At 42.9% G+C, this 19,771-nt stretch overlaps 5 protein-coding genes across 10 annotated transcripts in view; 2 read left to right on the top strand and 3 right to left on the bottom strand.

The window, feature by feature from the left end:
* Window positions 1–11: 11 nt before the first annotated feature.
* Window positions 12–1,131, bottom strand: LOC105699780 (RNA-binding motif protein, X-linked 2-like). Its single transcript, XM_012425071.2, has 4 exons — window positions 960–1,131; window positions 632–784; window positions 411–540; window positions 12–289 (listed from the first exon to the last, which is right to left on the bottom strand). Exons 1-4 carry the CDS (start codon window positions 971–973, stop codon window positions 167–169), a joined length of 420 nt encoding a protein of 139 aa, XP_012280494.1. The 5' UTR covers window positions 974–1,131; the 3' UTR covers window positions 12–166.
* A 164-nt stretch (window positions 1,132–1,295) lies between these two features.
* LOC105699778 (copper chaperone for superoxide dismutase) lies at window positions 1,296–3,142 on the top strand. Its single transcript, XM_012425068.2, has 7 exons — window positions 1,296–1,481; window positions 1,546–1,744; window positions 1,822–2,014; window positions 2,099–2,165; window positions 2,243–2,424; window positions 2,534–2,676; window positions 2,899–3,142. The coding sequence occupies exons 1-7, from the start codon at window positions 1,467–1,469 to the stop codon at window positions 2,910–2,912; spliced, it is 813 nt and encodes a 270-aa protein (XP_012280491.1). The 5' UTR covers window positions 1,296–1,466; the 3' UTR covers window positions 2,913–3,142.
* A 135-nt stretch (window positions 3,143–3,277) lies between these two features.
* Window positions 3,278–4,455, bottom strand: LOC105699779 (thioredoxin domain-containing protein 9). Its single transcript, XM_012425069.1, has 4 exons — window positions 4,332–4,455; window positions 4,005–4,189; window positions 3,725–3,926; window positions 3,278–3,645 (listed from the first exon to the last, which is right to left on the bottom strand). Exons 2-4 carry the CDS (start codon window positions 4,179–4,181, stop codon window positions 3,380–3,382), a joined length of 645 nt encoding a protein of 214 aa, XP_012280492.1. The 5' UTR covers window positions 4,182–4,189; window positions 4,332–4,455; the 3' UTR covers window positions 3,278–3,379.
* Window positions 4,456–5,000: 545 nt separating this feature from the next.
* Window positions 5,001–13,659, top strand: LOC105699675 (leucine-rich repeats and immunoglobulin-like domains protein 3). The gene is made up of 13 exons (XM_012424832.1): window positions 5,001–5,469; window positions 7,734–7,871; window positions 8,237–8,374; window positions 8,453–8,593; window positions 8,687–8,974; window positions 9,054–9,197; window positions 9,276–9,514; window positions 9,591–9,737; window positions 9,807–10,121; window positions 10,191–10,472; window positions 10,541–10,816; window positions 10,912–11,199; window positions 11,342–13,659. Exons 1-13 carry the CDS (start codon window positions 5,225–5,227, stop codon window positions 11,464–11,466), a joined length of 2,766 nt encoding a protein of 921 aa, XP_012280255.1. The 5' UTR covers window positions 5,001–5,224; the 3' UTR covers window positions 11,467–13,659.
* LOC105699676 (trehalase) overlaps window positions 13,587–19,771 on the bottom strand; it is a 42,234-nt gene continuing 36,049 nt past the window's right edge. For all 6 annotated transcript variants that reach the window (XM_012424836.2, XM_012424837.2, XM_012424834.1 and 3 more), the window contains one exon: window positions 13,587–18,822. In XM_012424836.2, coding sequence (XP_012280259.1) covers window positions 18,684–18,822 — 139 coding nt within the window. In that variant the 3' untranslated portion in view covers window positions 13,587–18,683. The remainder of the gene's footprint in view (window positions 18,823–19,771) is intronic.

Here is a 19,771-nt window from a genome sequence, read left to right on the forward strand (position 1 = left end):
ATGTGCACTTAATATTGGATATTTTTATTAAAAGTTCTTATAAATTATTGGCAAGGTGCCTCAGTCATTTTGAGATTATAAATTATGAATTTATTACACTAGTGGAACTATTTTTAATCTCGACAATGATGTAACTAGTCGCACTCTTATTCGTACTTACATATAATTATTCGCGTTTTTTAGATGAACCTTTGTTATGTCTGAAATCATTACCGTCGTGTGTTGACTTTTTTTCCTTATGTTTTTTATAGTTTGACATGTGATCCACCCTAATGACCCTCCCTAAAATCTGAATTAAAGTGTTGCATGTAATTAGAACTGTTAACAAAGTACCTGATTAATTTAATTTCAGAAACATCTTTTTGCTACCAAAATGAAATAACTTCAAGTTTACATAATTGTCCACATACCTTAGTGCCATTGAAATTGTCAACGGCAAGCACTGTACTTCTCTGATCTTCGTAGCAAAGAAAACCATATCCCTTCTGCTTACCAGTCAGCTTATCCCTAATTAAATTAAGATCAACTATTTCTCCATATCTGAAAAGGAATTTTAACACATTCCAGCTAGTCTGCATCGCCAAATTTTTTCAATGTTTAAAAAAGTGACGTGGTAACGGGTTAAACTTACTGAGAAAATATTGTAATTACATCTCCTTCCGTTAAGTCGTATGGCAATCCTCCAATAAAAATCCAAGCACTCTCTTTATATTCATCGTGCCATGATGTCTTCGAGTTGGATGTCAAATCTTGCTGACCAAGTTTTGCAATATTTTTTACATTCCTATGCAGATAAAGCAAAAGATATTAATAATTCCTTTGTCATCAATATTACATATCTTAAATAGATTTCGATTACCGCATAACTTTCTTCTATAATCTATCCTAATTTTTAAATTATTTTTAACATGTTTGTTTCCTTGTAGAAAACCTAACCTAAGAAATGAACGATAACTTACGTCAGTGGATTCATTTCACACTTCTCATTAAAGTTACCCTTCACAACGATTCTTTTTATTACATATTATTTTCTGTCTAAAATTTTCTCTTTTTACAAGTTTCTCGACCAAATGACGTCCCTACAGATTTTAGAAAAAATTTTTCAAGCGGTCGGGGAGCACACTGGAGCACCACGGCCATAGAACAAACAAGAAGTTAGTACAGTGGCGGACACGAATGCCTTTCCTACGGATATAGTGTCGCGAATGCATAATAAAATGCATTTATGTCCACTGATGTACATACAGGGTAGCAAAGATGAGTTGGCACGTTTGTTGCACTAGTTGCACCATGCCTGAATTTGTCGGATGTCTACTACTTGTTGACTGAAGACTTTGAATTGTCATCAATTGTCATCGCGCTCTTCCAGTATCAGAGACGAGCGATGACCCATTCATCTCTGCCGCTATCATCTAATGATATTTTATAAAGCCTCTCTTTAAGGACAAGCATTAAGTTTAGTGAAAATGGGTTCTACAAAGGTAAGAGAATTTTATATGAGTTTTTGGATAAATAGTAACAGGTTACTTTTAACATTATTTACAGATTGAATTTGCTGTACAGATGACATGTCAGAATTGTGTGAATGCACTACAAAATGCTCTCTCAGTAGTTGATGGCGTACAAAATGTTGAAATATCGTTAGAGAATGGGACTGTAATCGTTGATACTTCTCTTCCATATTCCTTAATACAGGATAAAATAGAAGATACTGGAAGAAAGGCAGTTTTGAAGGGTTACGGAGGCATGTCTAATTAATATTTATTGTTAACTTAATCAATTATTATGTAGACCTATTATTTATTCAATTCAATTTTTTAGTTGATGCTGAAAGTGCTGTATCTATGCTTGGAGGAAATTCAGGGTACAGTATAAATAATGAAGTTAATGGTGTAATTAGGTTCGTGCAGACAGAAGAAGGCTGTATTATAGATGGTACAGTAGATGGTCTTAGTCCAGGACCTCATGGATTACATGTACATGAATGTGGAGATATATCGAAAGGTTGTGAAAGGTATTTTCATGATTATTAAAAAGTTTTATTAGTATATGTCCATTGTTAAAAAATTATTATGAAAGATATCCATTTTCTTTGTAGCGTTGGTGAACATTTCAATCCTGACAACACCATACATGGAGGTCCCGACAATGATCGCTCAAAGCGGGTTAGTTAAAATTAATTATTAATCATAATACAAAAATTTAAATTTCATAGCTTTAATAACATAATTACACATTTCAGCATCTTGGTGATCTTGGTAATATTGTTGCTGATACGGATGGATGTGCGAGATTTAGAATAATAGATAATCTATTAAAAGTATATGAAATCATTGGTCGATCACTTGTCGTTACTGAAGGCACAGATGATTTGGGAAAAGGAAACAATTCTATGTCCAAAGTAGATGGTAATAGTGGAAAGAGGTAAGATCGCTTACTGTGACGTATATAAATGTGACTGAACCCAAAATGACAAGGCAACGGTGCATTATTAAAAGTCAGTTTAAAGATTAATATTTGCTATTTTCTATAGGTTAGCCTGTGGCATTATAGCACGTTCCTCAGGTTTATTTCAAAATGTAAAGAAGATCTGTGCATGCGATGGTGTTACACTTTGGGAAGAGAGAGAACAATCTGTGTCTAAAATGAAAAATTCAACAAAATATTCATCCACGGGTGAATCAATATGTGCAATTATTTAAAATTATCAATTCCTATAGTTTTGCACTTTCTTATTTATTTGTTCATATTGTCATGAAGTGATATCCAAATGTTACATTTTACATTATTGCTAACTATAACATTGTTAGGCCATTACCCAAGCTTATGTATATAATTTCTTCATTGCTCTAATGAGATTTTTTATAGTATTGAGAAATTATTGTAATTTTTTTTCAGCCATACAGAACTGAGAGAGGAATGGGAAATGATTTTTCTGGGACAACGATTCATAATGGGGGAATGGAATGAAACTTTCATTATTACAAATAATGTAAATTTAATAAAAGTATACGTATACACATATATGTTGGAAAAAGTAAACATTAAAATAAATACTTCTAAACAATGGAATTTTTTGTAAGAATGCTCATTCTAAACAATTCATGGCTGTGAATAAAGCACATTTATTTTATTAATTTTATATTCAAATGTTGATTTTTTCCAATAATTATGTAAAGATTTACACTACGTAAAATTTGTATATTTCTCTGGTTTCTCAGAGATTCCAATGGAGGTCAATAATTTATCGCTTCCACTTTTAGAATAATGAAATATAACTATGAATAAATAGTCTGATCTAAGATAACTGGTACCAAATTAAGAATGAAGCTGATAAAACTAAGACGAAACAAATGCGGAATGATTAAAGGCAGACATATCAATCATCATCAGATTCATCTGAATCATGTCCTCTAATAGTTTTTGATTTTGAAGCATTAGACATCCACGGCTTCTTATTCTTTTCAGGAGGATGCATTAAATCACCAGTGTACGAAATTGTACCTGCTTGTGCGATTCGCCACTCTAACATTTCTGTAGAAAAGTCATCACAATTCCCTAGGTCGGTAAATCCCACAATATAATCCTTTGTTTGACTATCAGTGATGAGGGCTATAGTAGGGATAATTCTTATGCGCAATCGCTCTAAAAGAAAAATCACCATGTGAGGTCTATAGCCAATAAATACACATATCTATTTTCATTCATCGCATTTTATACATACCAGTTAGAAATGGACATCGTTCAACATCAAGCTTACAAAATCTAGCTTCTAAATGTTTCTTTGCAAGAATTTTCAAATGCATGTCCGCGATTTTGCATCTTGGGGAATCATTCTTATAAAACAGACAAACAATATTTTTTGATTTCTTTGAAAGTTCAAAGAATTCCTTTTCATCGGGAACTTCTGAATATTCTCCATGACCCTGAAATTGTTTAAAATAAATGTCAATATCTACATGCCGATGACTTTAAAGAAGATTAATAAATGTGATTGAATATACCAAAGACAACCAGGTCTGTTTCTGTTGCTGGATTTTCTTCATTTCTTTAAGCCGTTTTTCTCGTAGTTTCTCAATATCATCGATATCCAGGTTATCTAAACGTTCCAACTCCGAGTCTAGTTGCTTCTCGACTTGACTCGCTGCTTCTAACACTTTTTGCTGTATTAAAGCTTCCATAATGTATTCTGGAAATACATTTAACAAATTATGCATGCCTTGCCCAAATTGTATAAGTTCTTGATACAACACAAAATATGCTACTATAAAGTATAATCTATAGCTACATATTTACATAGGTTTTGAACAAATATCGCAGAATTTAAATACCTTTTTTGGAATACAACTTTCACTTAATATCTTTATGTCGTGCACGTCCTTATAAGGTTCTACGACTTTCACCCTGAAACTGACAAACTGACATGCCGGTTCACGCTAAACTAATTGATGACGTCATTTGACGACCGATGCCCAAAAACAGAAGCGAAATCACTTAGGTTCGTTCGTTTTACTCTGGTTACGGTATGCACCGAAGAATTCAGACCGGAATTCCACTGAATGCATCGAGCGTTATACAGAGCACGGCACATCAATGTGTCAAGAATGAACAGCCAATCAGAATCGCGCTTAACGTTGGCGTCACCTCTGCTGCAGTTTTGATTGGTTCTTCGTCCGCGACGCGTAGATTTGTCGCCACAGTGGTCACAGGTGCGAGAAAAATTTACCGGCGGTTGGGCAGCCCGAAAACCGGCTGAAAAAGTCATAGACCCCTTACGAAAGCTTCAAACCTTGTGTCTATCATCGCAATTGCGTGAGCCCTCACTTGAAATGTGTTGCGCCGCTACTAAGGGGTAACAGGTGACAAGTGCGTTAGCCGTCCGCATCCTCCACCGAGGGCAGCACAGGCGCGATCGCGCGACCGTGCCCGTGAGCAATCTCCCAACTCATCTCTGGTGAGTTTTGTTGTGGTAATGTTAATTCTGTGGCGACTGAGCACGACCGAAGCCCAGTTGCTGTTGATTGCTGTGTAGGCGTCGTTAGAGTGTGTGGAATAGAGTGTTTTTGCGAAGCATATTTGTTTTGAATAGATAAAACGTGGGCTTCTTTACTATTATGGTAATTTCTTGGGGACCGGAGGCGTCGACCCACGAACCGTTATGGGGAAAAGGGCAGGAGGTCGCCTCACGATCGGCAAGTAAATTCTAAGCCAACACGTCTAGATAATGTCGGATTCGAGATACGCGACTCTCGCACATTTCCTAAGATGGAAAAAGGGCTCGGCAGTTAACCGATTCCTGGCGATATGGCTTATTCTGATACTGAACTGTGCAACGAGAATCGCGGCACGAACGACGGCCGCGGGGAACCAGTGTCCGGTGGAGTGCAAGTGTCTCGGCGTCTTGGTAGACTGCAGTGGTCTTCGACTGGTTGGCACACCAAATGGTCTGCCACCATGGACAGTTACCTTGTAAGTTAAACACAGTTTATATTACCATGATACAGTCATGTATAGCTTTATGTTCCATAAACTAATAGGTTCTTTTTAATGTCGACTACTCCAAGAGAATGTATCCCGAGACGATGAACCATGCGGTACGATTTGATGTAATCAAAGCGTATGGCAAGATTGATATACTAATGTTCGATGGCTGTCTATTTGTGCAGGGAAATAATTTAACTTGAAGATAGGTTTTAATTTCCAAAGTAATAAAATTTCATTACTTTCACAAGGAATGAGGAACGAGTGGATGCGATTGTGCCGCAACTGTGATTTTGACAAAGTATTTTAGAGCTTTCATTGATTCACCTTTATTGTCAATACATTGTTCATTACTCTGTGTATATTGCCTTTAAATATGTTAATTTCATTCTTCTCTTAGTGAATAATATTGGTAATTGCGTTTTTTAAACCTGTTCTTACGATACCCTTTTCACTGATGTGTTTATAATGGGAAATGTACTTGATTTAAATTACGTAGTTATCCAAATTTTTTGTTATATCATAAAAAACCATTGGTATGCTGGTACATGTTCAGCTTCAATAATTCTAGAAAGTAGTCAAGGAATTGAATGAACAGAGCAAAGGGAAAGTAGGAGTAATACACACGTACATAGTGAATAGAAAGTAATAGATTACAAGTATTCAGCCCATAATTCTAACTGGAATTTGCCACTTCAGGAGAAAAGTTATCCTGTAATAATTGTTTTGGGCAAATTTTTTGGTACGAACCATAATATCGTAAGTATAATTTAGTTTATTTGTTGTTTCTAAGAGTGCAAAAATCTTATCGTTGCACCGTACTAGAACGACGTATTGAAGACTCAATAAGATCAACTTCATGCCATTCGCCTCGGAGCAATTATTGAATGCATATAAATGGTAACTTATTTATAGCAGCGTTTTAATAAGAATTTTATCATTAATATGAATTGGATATTATCGATTAGCGTGCACCTATAATTCAAATTTTAAGACTACATCGTACAAGAAATGGACGTTGCTAATTGCGTCTCGCGGTCTTAGGTTGGATGATTATGCAATCAGTCCGAGCAAATAGGTGCACGTCTCCGCAAGCAAATTATTAATATTTATTCGGCCATCGTGATATATTTTTTAGCTGGCCGACAGGAAAGGCCTCGGACCCCTCGAGAACACACGTGGGCACGCCTAACGGGATTAAAATTGGTGCATGCGGGCTGTGTTTCGTTTCTCTAAGTGGTCAGATTGATAGAAATGATACCAATGCCACGTGAGAGTTCCTTGACCACCCAAGGTCCCCCTGCGAAGCTAAGGATACCGATCTGTGGATCATTCGCAGCAAGGTTAAGAAGACCATGGACCGAAGGAGTATCGACTCGTAGGAGTACTCGATGATAATAATAGTGTTTATTAAACTACTGTACAGTAACTTTATTAACATTTAGGCTGTGGAACGACAATGCTCCTTAGGATCACTTTAACATGAAAGAAACTCCTCGGGCAGATGAGTTGTACGACTCCGATAATGACAACGCTTATCAGATCGCACAGTTGCAATACTTTTCCAAGAAGAAGAAGACGATAATGGAGTATTATCGGTTGACCCTTCGGCGGATGCGAGGGGGAGCCAAGAGGGTACCTTCAATGGGATGAAAATTGGTCGACGTCGGTGCACATACGGGTCGTCCGTCGTTTCTCTAAGTGGTCAGATTGATGGAAATGATAGCAATGTCGCGGAAGGGTTACTTCTGTATACGGGGATCCCCGAGGAGTGCCCTCGTTGCTCTCAGCCCGAGAGTCAAGGATAACGAGCTCTAAGTAGGGAAGAGATAGACGATCCTTGCACGGCCTTTTGTGGTTGGGACAAAAACCGCCGTGCTTGCCTTAAGTTTCAATCGGTGCCTCCTGAAACGGCCTTAACTCTCGAGACGACTTCGTCGACTCTCGTCCTCTCTACGTTTTTTGCACAAACTGTCGCAAGATTCTCTCGAGACCGAGCACTTTGAACTTGTGACGAAACGCGGACTTTCGCGGGCTGTCTCTAAACGTGGCTACACGCGTAACTGCAAGCTTGACAAGCATGCGTGCATGCATACACGCATCCTACGTGTTGACGTGCAATTTTTTTCGTATCGTGGTAGGAGAAAGATTTCAATTTAAAGGAGTCCTTTTTATGGAGGAATTTATTAAGGAGGCCTTAATGAGCAATTTATTATGTGTCGTTCACTGAACCGATCGTCTTGTTCTTCCAGGGACCTGACGGCCAACAATCTGAGCAACAACATCGCCCTGTCGGATTTGCCGCAGTTGAAGTGGCTGAAATTGAACGAGAATCAGCTGTCACGGATCCCGGAACTTCCGTTCCTCGAGAGCGTGAACCATTTGTCGCTGTAAGTGTGCCGATCTGGCCATCCCGCCTTTTCTGCTCCCTTCCGGTTGCGATCCACACGTTTGCGCGGACACAAGAGCTGGACAGAGGCGTGTCTCTAGATTGCGCAACAGATATTGTTATCGAAAACGTGTGCGAAATGAATTTAACCGTGGATATCGTTATCTTATTGTAACTCGGCATCGTCGCGACCGAAGTGCAACGCAATTTGTCCCTCGATGGTTGGGACATGTAAAGAAAAATCCTGATATTAAGATAATGCTCTCGTTGTTCCTGACAATACTTGCCTTCGTGTGTTTCCTTGAGCCAGGGAAACGTGCATCGGTACTTTGCGATTAATGTAGCCCGATTTTTTTCTTCCAACAGAACGCAGAATTCAATCAGCGAGATCAATGGAAGCGCCCTTCGACGTTTACCGGATCTTCGGAATCTTGATCTCAGTGTCAACAAGTTGACGGCCTTGCGGAGGGGGTCCTTCCTCTCTTCAAATCGGTTGACACATTTGTGAGTAGCGTCGCTTGTGCCAAGGAATCGCAGACGGTTTCGGTAGTAGCGTGGTTTAATCGCTTTTCGTGTTTCCAGAAATCTGAATATGAATCAGATCAGCTCCATAGAGAACGGAAGCTTGGACAACCTGACGGAGCTCGAGGAACTGCGACTCAATAAAAATCGTCTGACACAGTTGAAAGACCTTTTTACGAACCTAGGCAATCTCCGCGTGCTGTGAGTATTTCCGGACGTCGTTAAAGAGTCCGAATCGACAACGCGTTGATTTACATTAACGGCTATTTTTTTTTTTCTTTTTCATTTCCGTAGCGAGTTGAACAAGAATAATCTACATCAGATTCAAGGATTAAGCTTGAAGAACTTGAAAAGTCTCCTGGAGCTGCGACTGAAAAGGAATAAAATCGAGAGGCTGAACGACGGCGCTTTCTGGCCGTTAAAGAACTTACTTGTACTCGAGCTGGATTACAATTTACTCTCGGAAGTTAAGAAGGGTGGTTTGTTTGGACTTGATCATCTTCAAAAGCTTACCATGTCGCACAATCGAATCTCCACGATAGAGACGCAGGCGTGGGATATGTGCAAGGAAATAATAGAACTGTAGGTTTCCTCCTCTTGTAATAATGTAAAGTGTTGTTAGTCCGATCATCCGATCATAATACCGTCTATGTCGTTTCAGGGATTTGTCGAATAACGCGATAAGCTCGATAGAGCGGGGATCGTTTGAATTTTTGGGGAGGTTGGAGATACTGCGGATGGACTACAACGAGATCACGCATATTTCCGACGGTGCATTCAACAACACTCCAAACCTGCAGATACTGTTAGTACCTTTACTAACGAGCTCAACGTAACTATGAAATTTGTGGGTCGTTAACCTCGTTTACTATTTTGTTCTCAGAGAGCTGAACTCTAATAAGATATCGTACATGGTAGAAGACACTAGTGGTGCTTTCGGACCCCTTGGTCAATTGTTAAAATTGGGCTTGGCCGATAATCGTATCAAGTCCATTAATAAGAACGCATTTACTGGATTGACTCGCGTCAAGGAACTCGACCTGACGGGGAACAATATTACGAGCATTCAAGAGAATGCTTTCGTGTCTGTGCCGAGCCTTACGAAACTCAAGATGAATACAGGTATACTTTGGGAACTCTACTTTAACGCCAGTAGCGATTGTACCAGAAAGGTATATCTTGTATCTCTTATCCCTAGGTGCTCTAGTATGTGACTGCGGTCTGCAATGGCTCAGTGTTTGGCTGCGAACTCACGACTACGAGGATGCCGAAGTCAGCTGTGGCTATCCACATTGGCTGCAGGGTATGCAGCTAACTCAATTGCACCACGAAAATTTTACGTGTGGTACGTGCCGTTAATTGCCAGCCACCTAATTTAATTGACACTTTTATCGATAAATATTAAAATTGCCAGATGAGTTTCCGAAGCCTCGAATTATCGAGGAGCCGGTCAGCCGATTGGGCATCATGGGCCGCAACGTGACTATGACTTGTCGAGCAAGTAGCACGTCGGATTCACCATTGCGGTTCACTTGGAAGCGCGACAACGTCGAATTGAAGAATGGCAATTTTCAAACGGACAGCGATTCTTCGAACGGAACCGTCAACGAAGCAATTTCGATCCTCTGCTTGACCAATTTGACACGTAACGACACTGGGAAATACCAATGCATGGTTTCCAATGCTTATGGAACAACGTACTCATCGAAGGCCAAACTTACCGTCTTAGGCATGTATAAAGGATTATCATCTATAACGCGGTCTGAAGAGCTCCGTATTAAACTATCTATACTTTCAGTTTTCCCGGAATTTATTAACGAGCCCAAAGACATCCGAGTAACTGCCGGCAGCATGGCGACCCTCCAGTGCAAGGCAAAGGGCGAACCGAGTCCGCAGATAGCGTGGCAAAAGGATGGCGGCAACGATTTCCCGGCCGCGAGGGAAAGAAGAATGCACATGATGCCTACCGATGACGTTTTCTTCATCATGGGGGTGAAACCTGCCGACAGCGGAATGTATTCCTGCACGGCTCAAAATTTAGCCGGCGTGAAGGTTGCGAACGCAACGCTCACTGTACTCGGTGAGTACGGTGAACCTATCGGTGAACTCGAAGGATCTCTTGAGATTAACTTCTGAATCTTTCTTCAGAGACCCCGTCTTTCGTGAAACCCATGGAGAATAAGGAAATAATGGCCGGTAGCTCCATAGTCCTCGAGTGCATGGCCAGTGGATCGCCGAGGCCCAAGTTGTCGTGGCGCAAAAACGGTAGCCCGTTACAGGCCACCGAGCGTCACTTTTTTACGGCCGAGGATCAGCTGTTGATTATCGTTGACACAGTTGCCAGCGACGCCGGGAGCTACGAATGCGAGATGAACAACTCCCTCGGCAGCGTCGTAGGAGCCTCCCATCTAACCATTTATCCAGGTAATTCGATTAGACCCGACCGCTCGAGCGGAAGTCGAGGACGAGTAACGTCAAAGTGATTCACCCAATTACCGGTGGCGCGCGTTCGTTTTCAGCTTCGAGTTCGATGATCAACGAGGATGACATGCTGGGCCTGCTAATCATAACGGTGGTATGCTGTGCCGTTGGCACGTCGATTGTCTGGGTGGTAATAATATACCAGACAAGACGACGCCTGAACGCCGTTCAGAATGCAACCAGGCACCCGCCCACGACCTTCGTTCCAAACGGACCGGATGCGCAAACGCAATTATATTTGGACACGAGTTCCCAGCATAGTAAAGATAGCGGAACGGGCGACAGCACGAATCCGAGCAGCGACCAACTGCAGCTTTGCTTACCCGGTATATAACACTCGCCGCGGCTGTTCTCCATTAAGACCGTCCGACCGAGATCCTCCCTTAAGGCCCAAGGGTCGCCGCGATACGCGAATCGCGATGGAAGAAGATTTATGTAACGATTAAGCAACTCTTCATTTATTTTCAGAGGAAATCGTAGCCTGTGCTATTAATAACGAGGAAGAGTCGGCTGCGACGAACGGTGACGACCCGCTCTTACGGTACACCAATCACGAGCGACACATTCGCGTGCAGCCGGGCTCCGTGGCCTGAGACTGGAAATCATCGACGGAATCGATAGCCCTCGACGGAGAACTACGTAAAACATAAAGAGACAATAATGAACGACTGCCAACAATAAACCTACGGCAGGAGGAGCCACAGTATTTGGAAATATTTTTGGGCTCTACGGCTCTGGTATTCTTCTAACGTCTTCTTCGAATGGATGCCTTGGGTCGCCATGTTCGACCGAAAGACTGAGATGAAAGTAACGGTCCTATTAGCACACGAGATATGAGTTGCGGCCGACTTGACATGCAACCGACTTGGGACTAATGATTGCAAGAAAGTCGGCGGGCCATTATATACGGTATAGCTGCGTGCGACAACTATTGCCATCCTGAGGCAAACCGGTGCAGAAGGGATGAGCTCGAAAGTACGCAAGTGTAAATAGTTAGAGTATAAGAGGCGGCGTTTCTTTGCCGCACGTTGGTGTTAATCGTGTACGCTCATCGTCCCGTTGTCACGAACGGAATGGTACTAGCTGCATTTCTCAACTTACGATTGATGCAATTACTCCGAATGATCTTAGACGGAGACATTTCTGTAGCGACGTATGCTTCAACGTAACTGCATACATTTAAAGTAATAGGTGCAGTCGAGTTTCTTAAGTAACGCGACCGTACAGGCCTTAGCTCTGCTAATGACATCCATGAATCGCAAGAGCCACGTATACTAGACCAGCCTTTTGTGATAGATATTTATTTTAGCATTAATTTGTATTAGATAGTTATTTATGTCGCTGCGTCTCGTTAGGTATGACTTTTTTTTTTTTAACTTGCAACCGAACGGACGACAGTTTAATCATTTTCTCGCCCAGACGCGATTATTATCGTAGAAAATGATACCGTCTTCCTTGTTTCCGTTTTAGCCGATCGAGATGCGCAAACGCCATCGCGAATTGATTTAATTCTATAGGAAATGTTAACGCTCACCGTATCAGTAAGCGTGGCATTATGCGAGCATATTTCCTTAGTATTATACATTTACTAAGATCCCCTAGGTAACATACGTTTTGTTGACTAATTTACTACGGATATCGTGCAGACTAGCAACGATTCTTCATTTTTTTTTTGTATACATTTATATATATATTGTACGTATGTGTATGACTATACGCGAGGAACTGTATATTTACATTTATTTTATCGACTTAAGGGGGAATGGGACGTTTCATAAAAGATCAAGATGACCGTCCTGCCACGTAACGGCAAGCAGGGCTGCCAGTACGGATTTTTCATCAGTATTTATATATTTTTTTCTTTCTGATAAATAATTGAAAAATCGGGCTCCGCAGGGAAAGTTATATTTTCGGAAGGCTGCGATTCCATCCATTCAAGTCATTCAATGTACATCCTGTACAGACATTTTTGGGTGCAAAGTTCCCCCACTTCCAGCTCTCGTGGGTGTGAAAACCCACATAGAGAAAATGATGGTACCATTCCTCCTTAAACGCGACCTGAGAACGCGGTGTTCTCCGAGTTTAAAAAAAAGAAAATCGATCACACTGTATTCCAACAAACTCGCGTGTGACGTATTCACCCTAATCGTTTACTTGAGGAGGATCCAACATGTGCTTCGATTTTTTTTCCTTTTTTAAGAAGCATCGACACGCGTACAAAATCGGACATAAACCCGGTGCGAAGTTTACTTACGGATTATCGATTAATCGCTACGTCCCAAGTGTATACCCGAGGGTCGTACTAATGTATTTTACGTGATAGTCAGTGTCGATTTTTTTTTCCCCCCCCCTATAATTATAAGTATTAGAGTGTATCGCGGACAGAAGGACGCTCCATGGTAGAATGGTTATTCGGAGCTCGTTAGAAAGTCACTATTAATATTTTTTTTTTCTTAGTAACGCTGCACGCGGTACACCCAGTAAGGCGTCCGTTTTGATTCAGTATTTTCCTTGTTACTACGAGATAATGTGAAGAAATATAAGTAACTCATAAACGCGACTGTTCTTGTGTTTGTTCAATGTCGCGAATAATGCTCAACGAGCCCGTAATTATCGCGCCCTTCCTTACCGACGTATCGCGCTTTTCGACTCAATTGTAAAGCTCGCGTGTTTGTAACGAGGGACTCGACGGAGAAAAATCGTTATTCGGGACTTCTCTTTACATTTATTAGAAGCCATGTTGTACACATACATAAACATACACGACACATCCGCTTCTTCCTTAATAGTGTAGTACTTTTTAAAAATCATGTATAAACGCCATTGCGAGAGCGCACCGTCGGCGAGCAGATATTTCACAGAAATGATATTCAATCGCGCCCCAAAGATACGTCGAAAATACCACGGCAATAACGCGAATGCATCGAGAAAAGAGGTCGGTTAATGTCAATAAATATACCACCGAACAGGGTCGAATAAATATATCCTGAAGTCAAGAAATATCGACAACGATCGCGAGAACCTCACGTGAAAGACGGAATTTAGTAGTAGTTACTAAGTCTCAAATTGGCCACTTTTTCATAAATATTTTTATTAACACTAACCGGAACTCTTTATCTCAATGGCAATTTTGTGAATCTTGATACGCCGCTTAAACGCACACCAGTTGCATTGCCGCACCATTGCACGTGGGAAATTATAGTGTATATGCATATATATATATATCCTTTGTATGTATAATATGTACAGTCATTAGGTTTCTCTTCATTCGGTAGCAACAATCGTCAAGTAGAAATTTCTCTTTTGCCGTGAAGGAGGATACCTTCTCGTTTGGGTTGCTGCGTTCTGTCGACTTAGTAATCGCGTACTATTTCCAAAGCGCTTGCTAAAAAAAATGTCTATTTCGGAGTTTCTCACCGGATCTAGACCTTCGATACGGAATAAATAAAATTCGGCGCTTATTATTCTATATTCAGACGAGAGCGGTCTCGTCTTGCAGGGTTTTTGGGTGAACTCAAAGGGACGAGGAAGGGACAAGTCGGGAAGGCTACTTAACCCTTTCGACCCGAATGCCACCTATAGACTATTTAGTATATCCACAAAGCAACCCCTGAAGACGTACGCCGACTATAACCGGCATACACGAAACGACCTCCAATACGAATCTACATCTACAAAACAATGCCCAGAGATGAGCCGGTTATAGCCCATTGTGTACTCTTTTGGCGGGACGAAAGGGTTAAGCACCTGGAAGCGACTAACTTAGCCAAAAAGGCAGTCTTCCAGATTTGCGCAAAGGAACGTCAGTTGCGTCTTTTCCGATCAGAATTTGGATTCAAGCTCGAAATTCATTCCTACTTGACCAAGTCGTCGGATTGGATTATTGCTAAGTACGGGCGAAATCCCGAGATAATGAATATTCGACAAAGGTACTACACCTTCGGCCAATCGATTTGATTTTATTGGTCCGATCGAGGGTTAATTCCGAGCCGATGTTCCTGTATAAATCGTTAGTCGGAACGAGCGGACTGATTCGGGTCTCTTGTACTCGTTGCCTCGACCTCGCGTCCGGAGAATATATTTCCATCTCGCAAAAGTGGCGGCGCAATTTCAAACAATTCATGCGTAGATGATCGAGCAATGGACGCGAAAGCGTTTCTTCTCTCGGGGGACATTCGACAGGCTCGAATCCAGATTTTCAGGTTTTCGCGAAACGACCAGACACACACAGGCACACCTAGCTATTTTAAAATGTATCACAATGTCGAGGTCTTCACAACGGTTCGCTTTCTCTCCCTCGATTAATTAACAATTTCGTATCTCTTTCCATTACATCGACGAGGTAGTTTCGGAGAGCTTCATCCTTTTGTTTTGTTTTTTTATTTTTTCTTTTTCGCCAACTTTCCGCAAAAAGCCTTTCGCGAAAAGACGTCAGTATTGGGACGGGGCTTCGGTCCGCCCTCGCACGTTGGTAATGGTCTAATTATTTTCAGGATTATCCTCTGTGACGTTCTTCTCAAGTATCGTGTACTTAACTTCGTAATTTGTTAGTTCGGAGTGGGCTGGATTTCTAGACGGATTCGTGGCCAACGAGATATTATTTGGAACCGTTTTTTGTAACACGACGCGATTAATAAAAGCGATCGCGGTAGAAAGACAGGAACGGATGTCATGTTCAGCTCGAAGCTTTTATTCAGTCCGATCGTAATATCCACGTCGCCAGCAGATAGAATAATAGAGATCTACTTTGCGGTAAAGACTATACGTATCCGTACCCATGCGGCCCGATATGTTCATCAGCGAAAAGTGGACTATCTTAGTCTGACCTACAAGCCGGACCGTTGAATCTTCGACATGATCCAAAGTGTACGCTGATTATTCTACGGGAAATTAACACGTACCTCTAAAACATCCTGACGATTTTTCGCCGTTTATACATTTAGTCCGCCGACTCGCGCGTGCCTAATAACGAGCTCGCACTTTCCTCCAGCCATGCAAGTCTTATTCGCTTTAAAAGGGGAACTTCAAACTTAAGACGTAATACTTGAGAAACCGCGAGTAAAGTTACCTCAGTAAGGCACTAAATTAGGGAAATGGGCGTACAAAACCTGAATTTCGTAATCACCGTGCGTAAAGGTTGCGGAGGTATACGTCAAGGTAAAGGTGTATCCTGCAATTGTGCGTTGGAGGGATGCAAAAGACTTAAAAAAAAAAAAAAAAAAACGCGGGCTTCGCTGGAGGTATTCAAATTTTTTTTGCGCTTTAGATTGTTCGGTATTACGCCTAAATTTTCAAGAATTCTTATATACAAAAAAAAACCACTATAATAAGAGAAAGATTTAATTGTTTTCTGAGGACTGCGCAATTCACATTACCTCGTACACCTTCTAGACGACTATTCGTCGGACTCACGCGAACGTATTTCCAGAAGATATCTACTAAACATAAGCGACGCGGTTTCGTTCCACGTCCAGGTTGAACCCCGTTCAACGTTTCGGAACTCGATACGAGTCAAAGTTCGGATTTCTTTTCGCGCAAGTCCGTTCGTCGAGTTCGCCGAGTGGCACTTTGTACAAGATAAACTGACCCTAAAACGGTGCACCCACTTCGTAGCTTCGACCCCACGACAAAACCGAGCCCCGTACAGCCGCATTGTGTATATACAATATGAACAGCGCGTAAAATTGTCTATTCCAAGCACGTAAAGGACTTGTCCAGAGTCCTCCCTCCTCTCTTTGAGTCGTCGCACCTCGACTTAGGAATCGCCTAACCGTGAAATTCGCTAATAAAAATCTCCTAAAACCGCCGATCCTTATTCTAGATGCTCTTCTCCTATATAATATACAGCGCAATGTCCTCTGCCGCAGCATCGTTCTCTCCCTCCCTTTCACGCACTCATTTTCTCCCTCAACGTCTCTCTCTTTCTCTCGCTCTCCCTATCTTTCCGACAAGCCGGAGCCCACCGAGCGCGTCGGTTGTCGCACAGAGCGCGGCGCGTCAACGCTTGTCTCATTTTTTTCAACAGAAAAACCAATCGGAACCGCTCTAGGCACATTTTGCCGCATTTTTATTGGATTTACATCCTCGACGCGTCGACGCGCCGTGCTATGTGTGACACCCGACGCGCACGGTCTGACTCTGGCTACACACCCTTAAGCGTACATATGTACAATTGTTCTCTTTCGCGTCGACGCCCTCAGTCCTATCGCGCCATCATCCAGTTCACCCGGTCAACATTCACACGATTGATAGTTTCGTATAGGACTTTCAAGTGTCGACTAATGGCGACTTCTCAGCAGCGCAAAATTTTTCAGGGGAATCTATACGTATGCGAAAAAGATCGGTGTGAACTCGATAATCGGTGCTCAGAGGCACGTTAGGACGAGGCTCGATCGCGTAATGTTCGTTTAGTACCCTAAAAAGCCGAGGGCGTCGCGTCTCGCCCTTTTTCTCGCTTTGTACAGAGGCACGAGGGAAAGGAACGCCGGCTCGCCGAGAGCACATCGCCGGTTTAAAATCGCTGTTCACCCTAGTCGAAAACTCGAGTTACTCGAATTCAAAGACACTGCCTACTCGATATGAATAAATACATAGAATAAAAATGACCCGAGTTGGCGCGAGTTTAACGAGGACACATTCGCCGAGACCCTCTGACAAAATTTCCCGTTCCAGGAGCCAGTCTCGTCTCTGCGACCTGCAGGATCGACCTGGGTCCCTCGACACACCGGCTTCATCGGCGACCTATCGCACCGTTTTCGCATCCACGGTCCAGGGCATCGAAGCGACCGTTTCCACGCGCTTTAATACTTTCTAGAGAGCTTCGGGCTCCTTGCGATCCTCCAACGTGGCTTCGAGGCGGAACCCTTCCTTCGACGTAGAACGTCTAAAGAAGAGAATTAATACACAAGCAAGCGCGTTTCACCCACGAGGGTTTCGCCGGAGAAGCCGCCGCGTCGCCGGAAGTCGGTTTTCCGGAGGTCCTCCGCGAGAAAATCCGGAAGTTGCGGACACCTTTTGCGCGGTCGCTTCGCTCGGATTTACCTCTAACATGGCACAACGGGAGAAGTAAGCTAAGGGAGGGTTGAATTTCCGGCGAATCGGGTAAAACTGAGAAACCGAAGACCCGAAGAACGGCGCGAGGGTCGCAGGTCCGCTGGACTCTTTGCAATAAATATGTATGTAAATATGTATGTATAAATACCTATACGCGTATGTATATATGTATACGTAAAAAAGGGCGGGGGAAATAAATAATAAGCCAATCGGCGAGCAGCTTCGTACGATGTCGCGTCGCCGAAATGTACAATAGAAAATCGGCCGCCTAAAGTGCTGTTGAGCCGTCGGTATGCTCTCGGAGCCGCGTTGGCCCGAATTCCCACACCGGAAGTGTCCAACGCGACGCCATTTTGGAGTACCTTGGAGGATGTACAGGGTCGGATATGAATCTCTCCCCTGCGAACATGGTGCTAGATGGAAGAGATTCATGTTCGACAGGGTACATACATCCCTGAACGTAATGGCGTTGCGTTCAGTTTTTTGTTCGCACGCTCTAGAGGACCCGTGCCTCTCTTCCTCCTATCCATTTTTCCGATTCTCGGCGCATTTTCTACGTCCTTACGATGTCGAGACCACGAAGGCGGTCGATTAATCCTTCTAGAACGATATGCTTCCCCCTCGTAGGAGCGCAGTTCCTAACTAGTTCCGGACAGTTTCGCGGGTCCTCGGGACTGCCGAAGCACGTTCACGAGAAGACCGATCCCGGCAATGGTCCATCCCGATGATAGAACGATCTCTAGCTGCCGAGTGCTCGTCAATCGTTGCTCATGTCCTTCAGCTCCGTGTAGGCGATCCTCTTCCTGTAGAGAGCAGACGCAGGGCCGACCTTCCGCTTGTTCGGCATCGTCGAGGGCCCCGGCGCGTAATAGTTCCTCCTCTTGTACATTACCATCCTGCAAACGAAATTTACAATTACTTCGAGCCACCTTTTCCTCCCTCGCCTGTGATAATTTCGACTTCCAAAATATTCCTAACGGCGAATAAGGGCACGGAGAACTTCGCTCAGAGCCTTGGTCGAAGAAATCGGGGATTAATTTGCTGTCCGAAATTATGAGGACAATGGTAACAAAAGTGATAACGAAAATGGTAACAAGTCCGCCACTCGCGTTGGGTGGGAACCTTCTAAGTTGCAGAGAATTATCATTAACGATTAGTCACTATTTTTTTTTTTTTACGTCACATTACGCTACCGCGATTAGAAGTTGCGCTTAAAAAAAACGAAAAAAAAATTAATCACCGATCGATAAAAATCCTTCACCGATCGAGATCGCCTTCGCGCGGTGATTAATGGTATCTACGATATTCTAATTAATACGTAAACGCAGGAACCGACGCGGTGAGAGAGAGAAGCAGCCTTATCGCGCGTAATGGCCGCACGCGTCACAATGGATTGGACCTTGGCGGATTTGCGGAGAAAACCGGCGGTCGCGTTGCGGCTTCACGTCCTCAAGGAACGATTCCCCCGATGAAGCGGAAGTCGCCCGTCACACAGAGCGCGGCGTGTCGACGCGTCGGTACAAAAAACCATTTGGAATTGCATTTAACCCCTGCGTCATTATCGTCAAGATCCCGATTGATTATCCATCCACGACGCGTCGACGCGCCGCGTCCAGTGGGACCGCGACGCAAGCCTTACCGCGCTCGGCTCATTACGGAGGAGCGCGAGTTCCGGATCGAGGAGAGTTCCACTTTCCAGGTCCGCCGAGCAGAAAGTGGAACCTCGCGATATCCGGCGGAAACGATCGCAACTGTTTTGCCGCAAATCCCGAGTATACCTTTTAACCATCGGTTCGTGAAAAGCCACATCCGCTAAAGAACCATATTCGACGGTACGTCGTTCAC

The sequence above is a fragment of the Orussus abietinus genome, unplaced genomic scaffold, assembly GCF_000612105.2.
Source record: "Orussus abietinus isolate OABI.00-Male unplaced genomic scaffold, Oabi_2.0 scaffold10, whole genome shotgun sequence".
NCBI lineage: Eukaryota > Metazoa > Arthropoda > Insecta > Hymenoptera > Orussidae > Orussus > Orussus abietinus.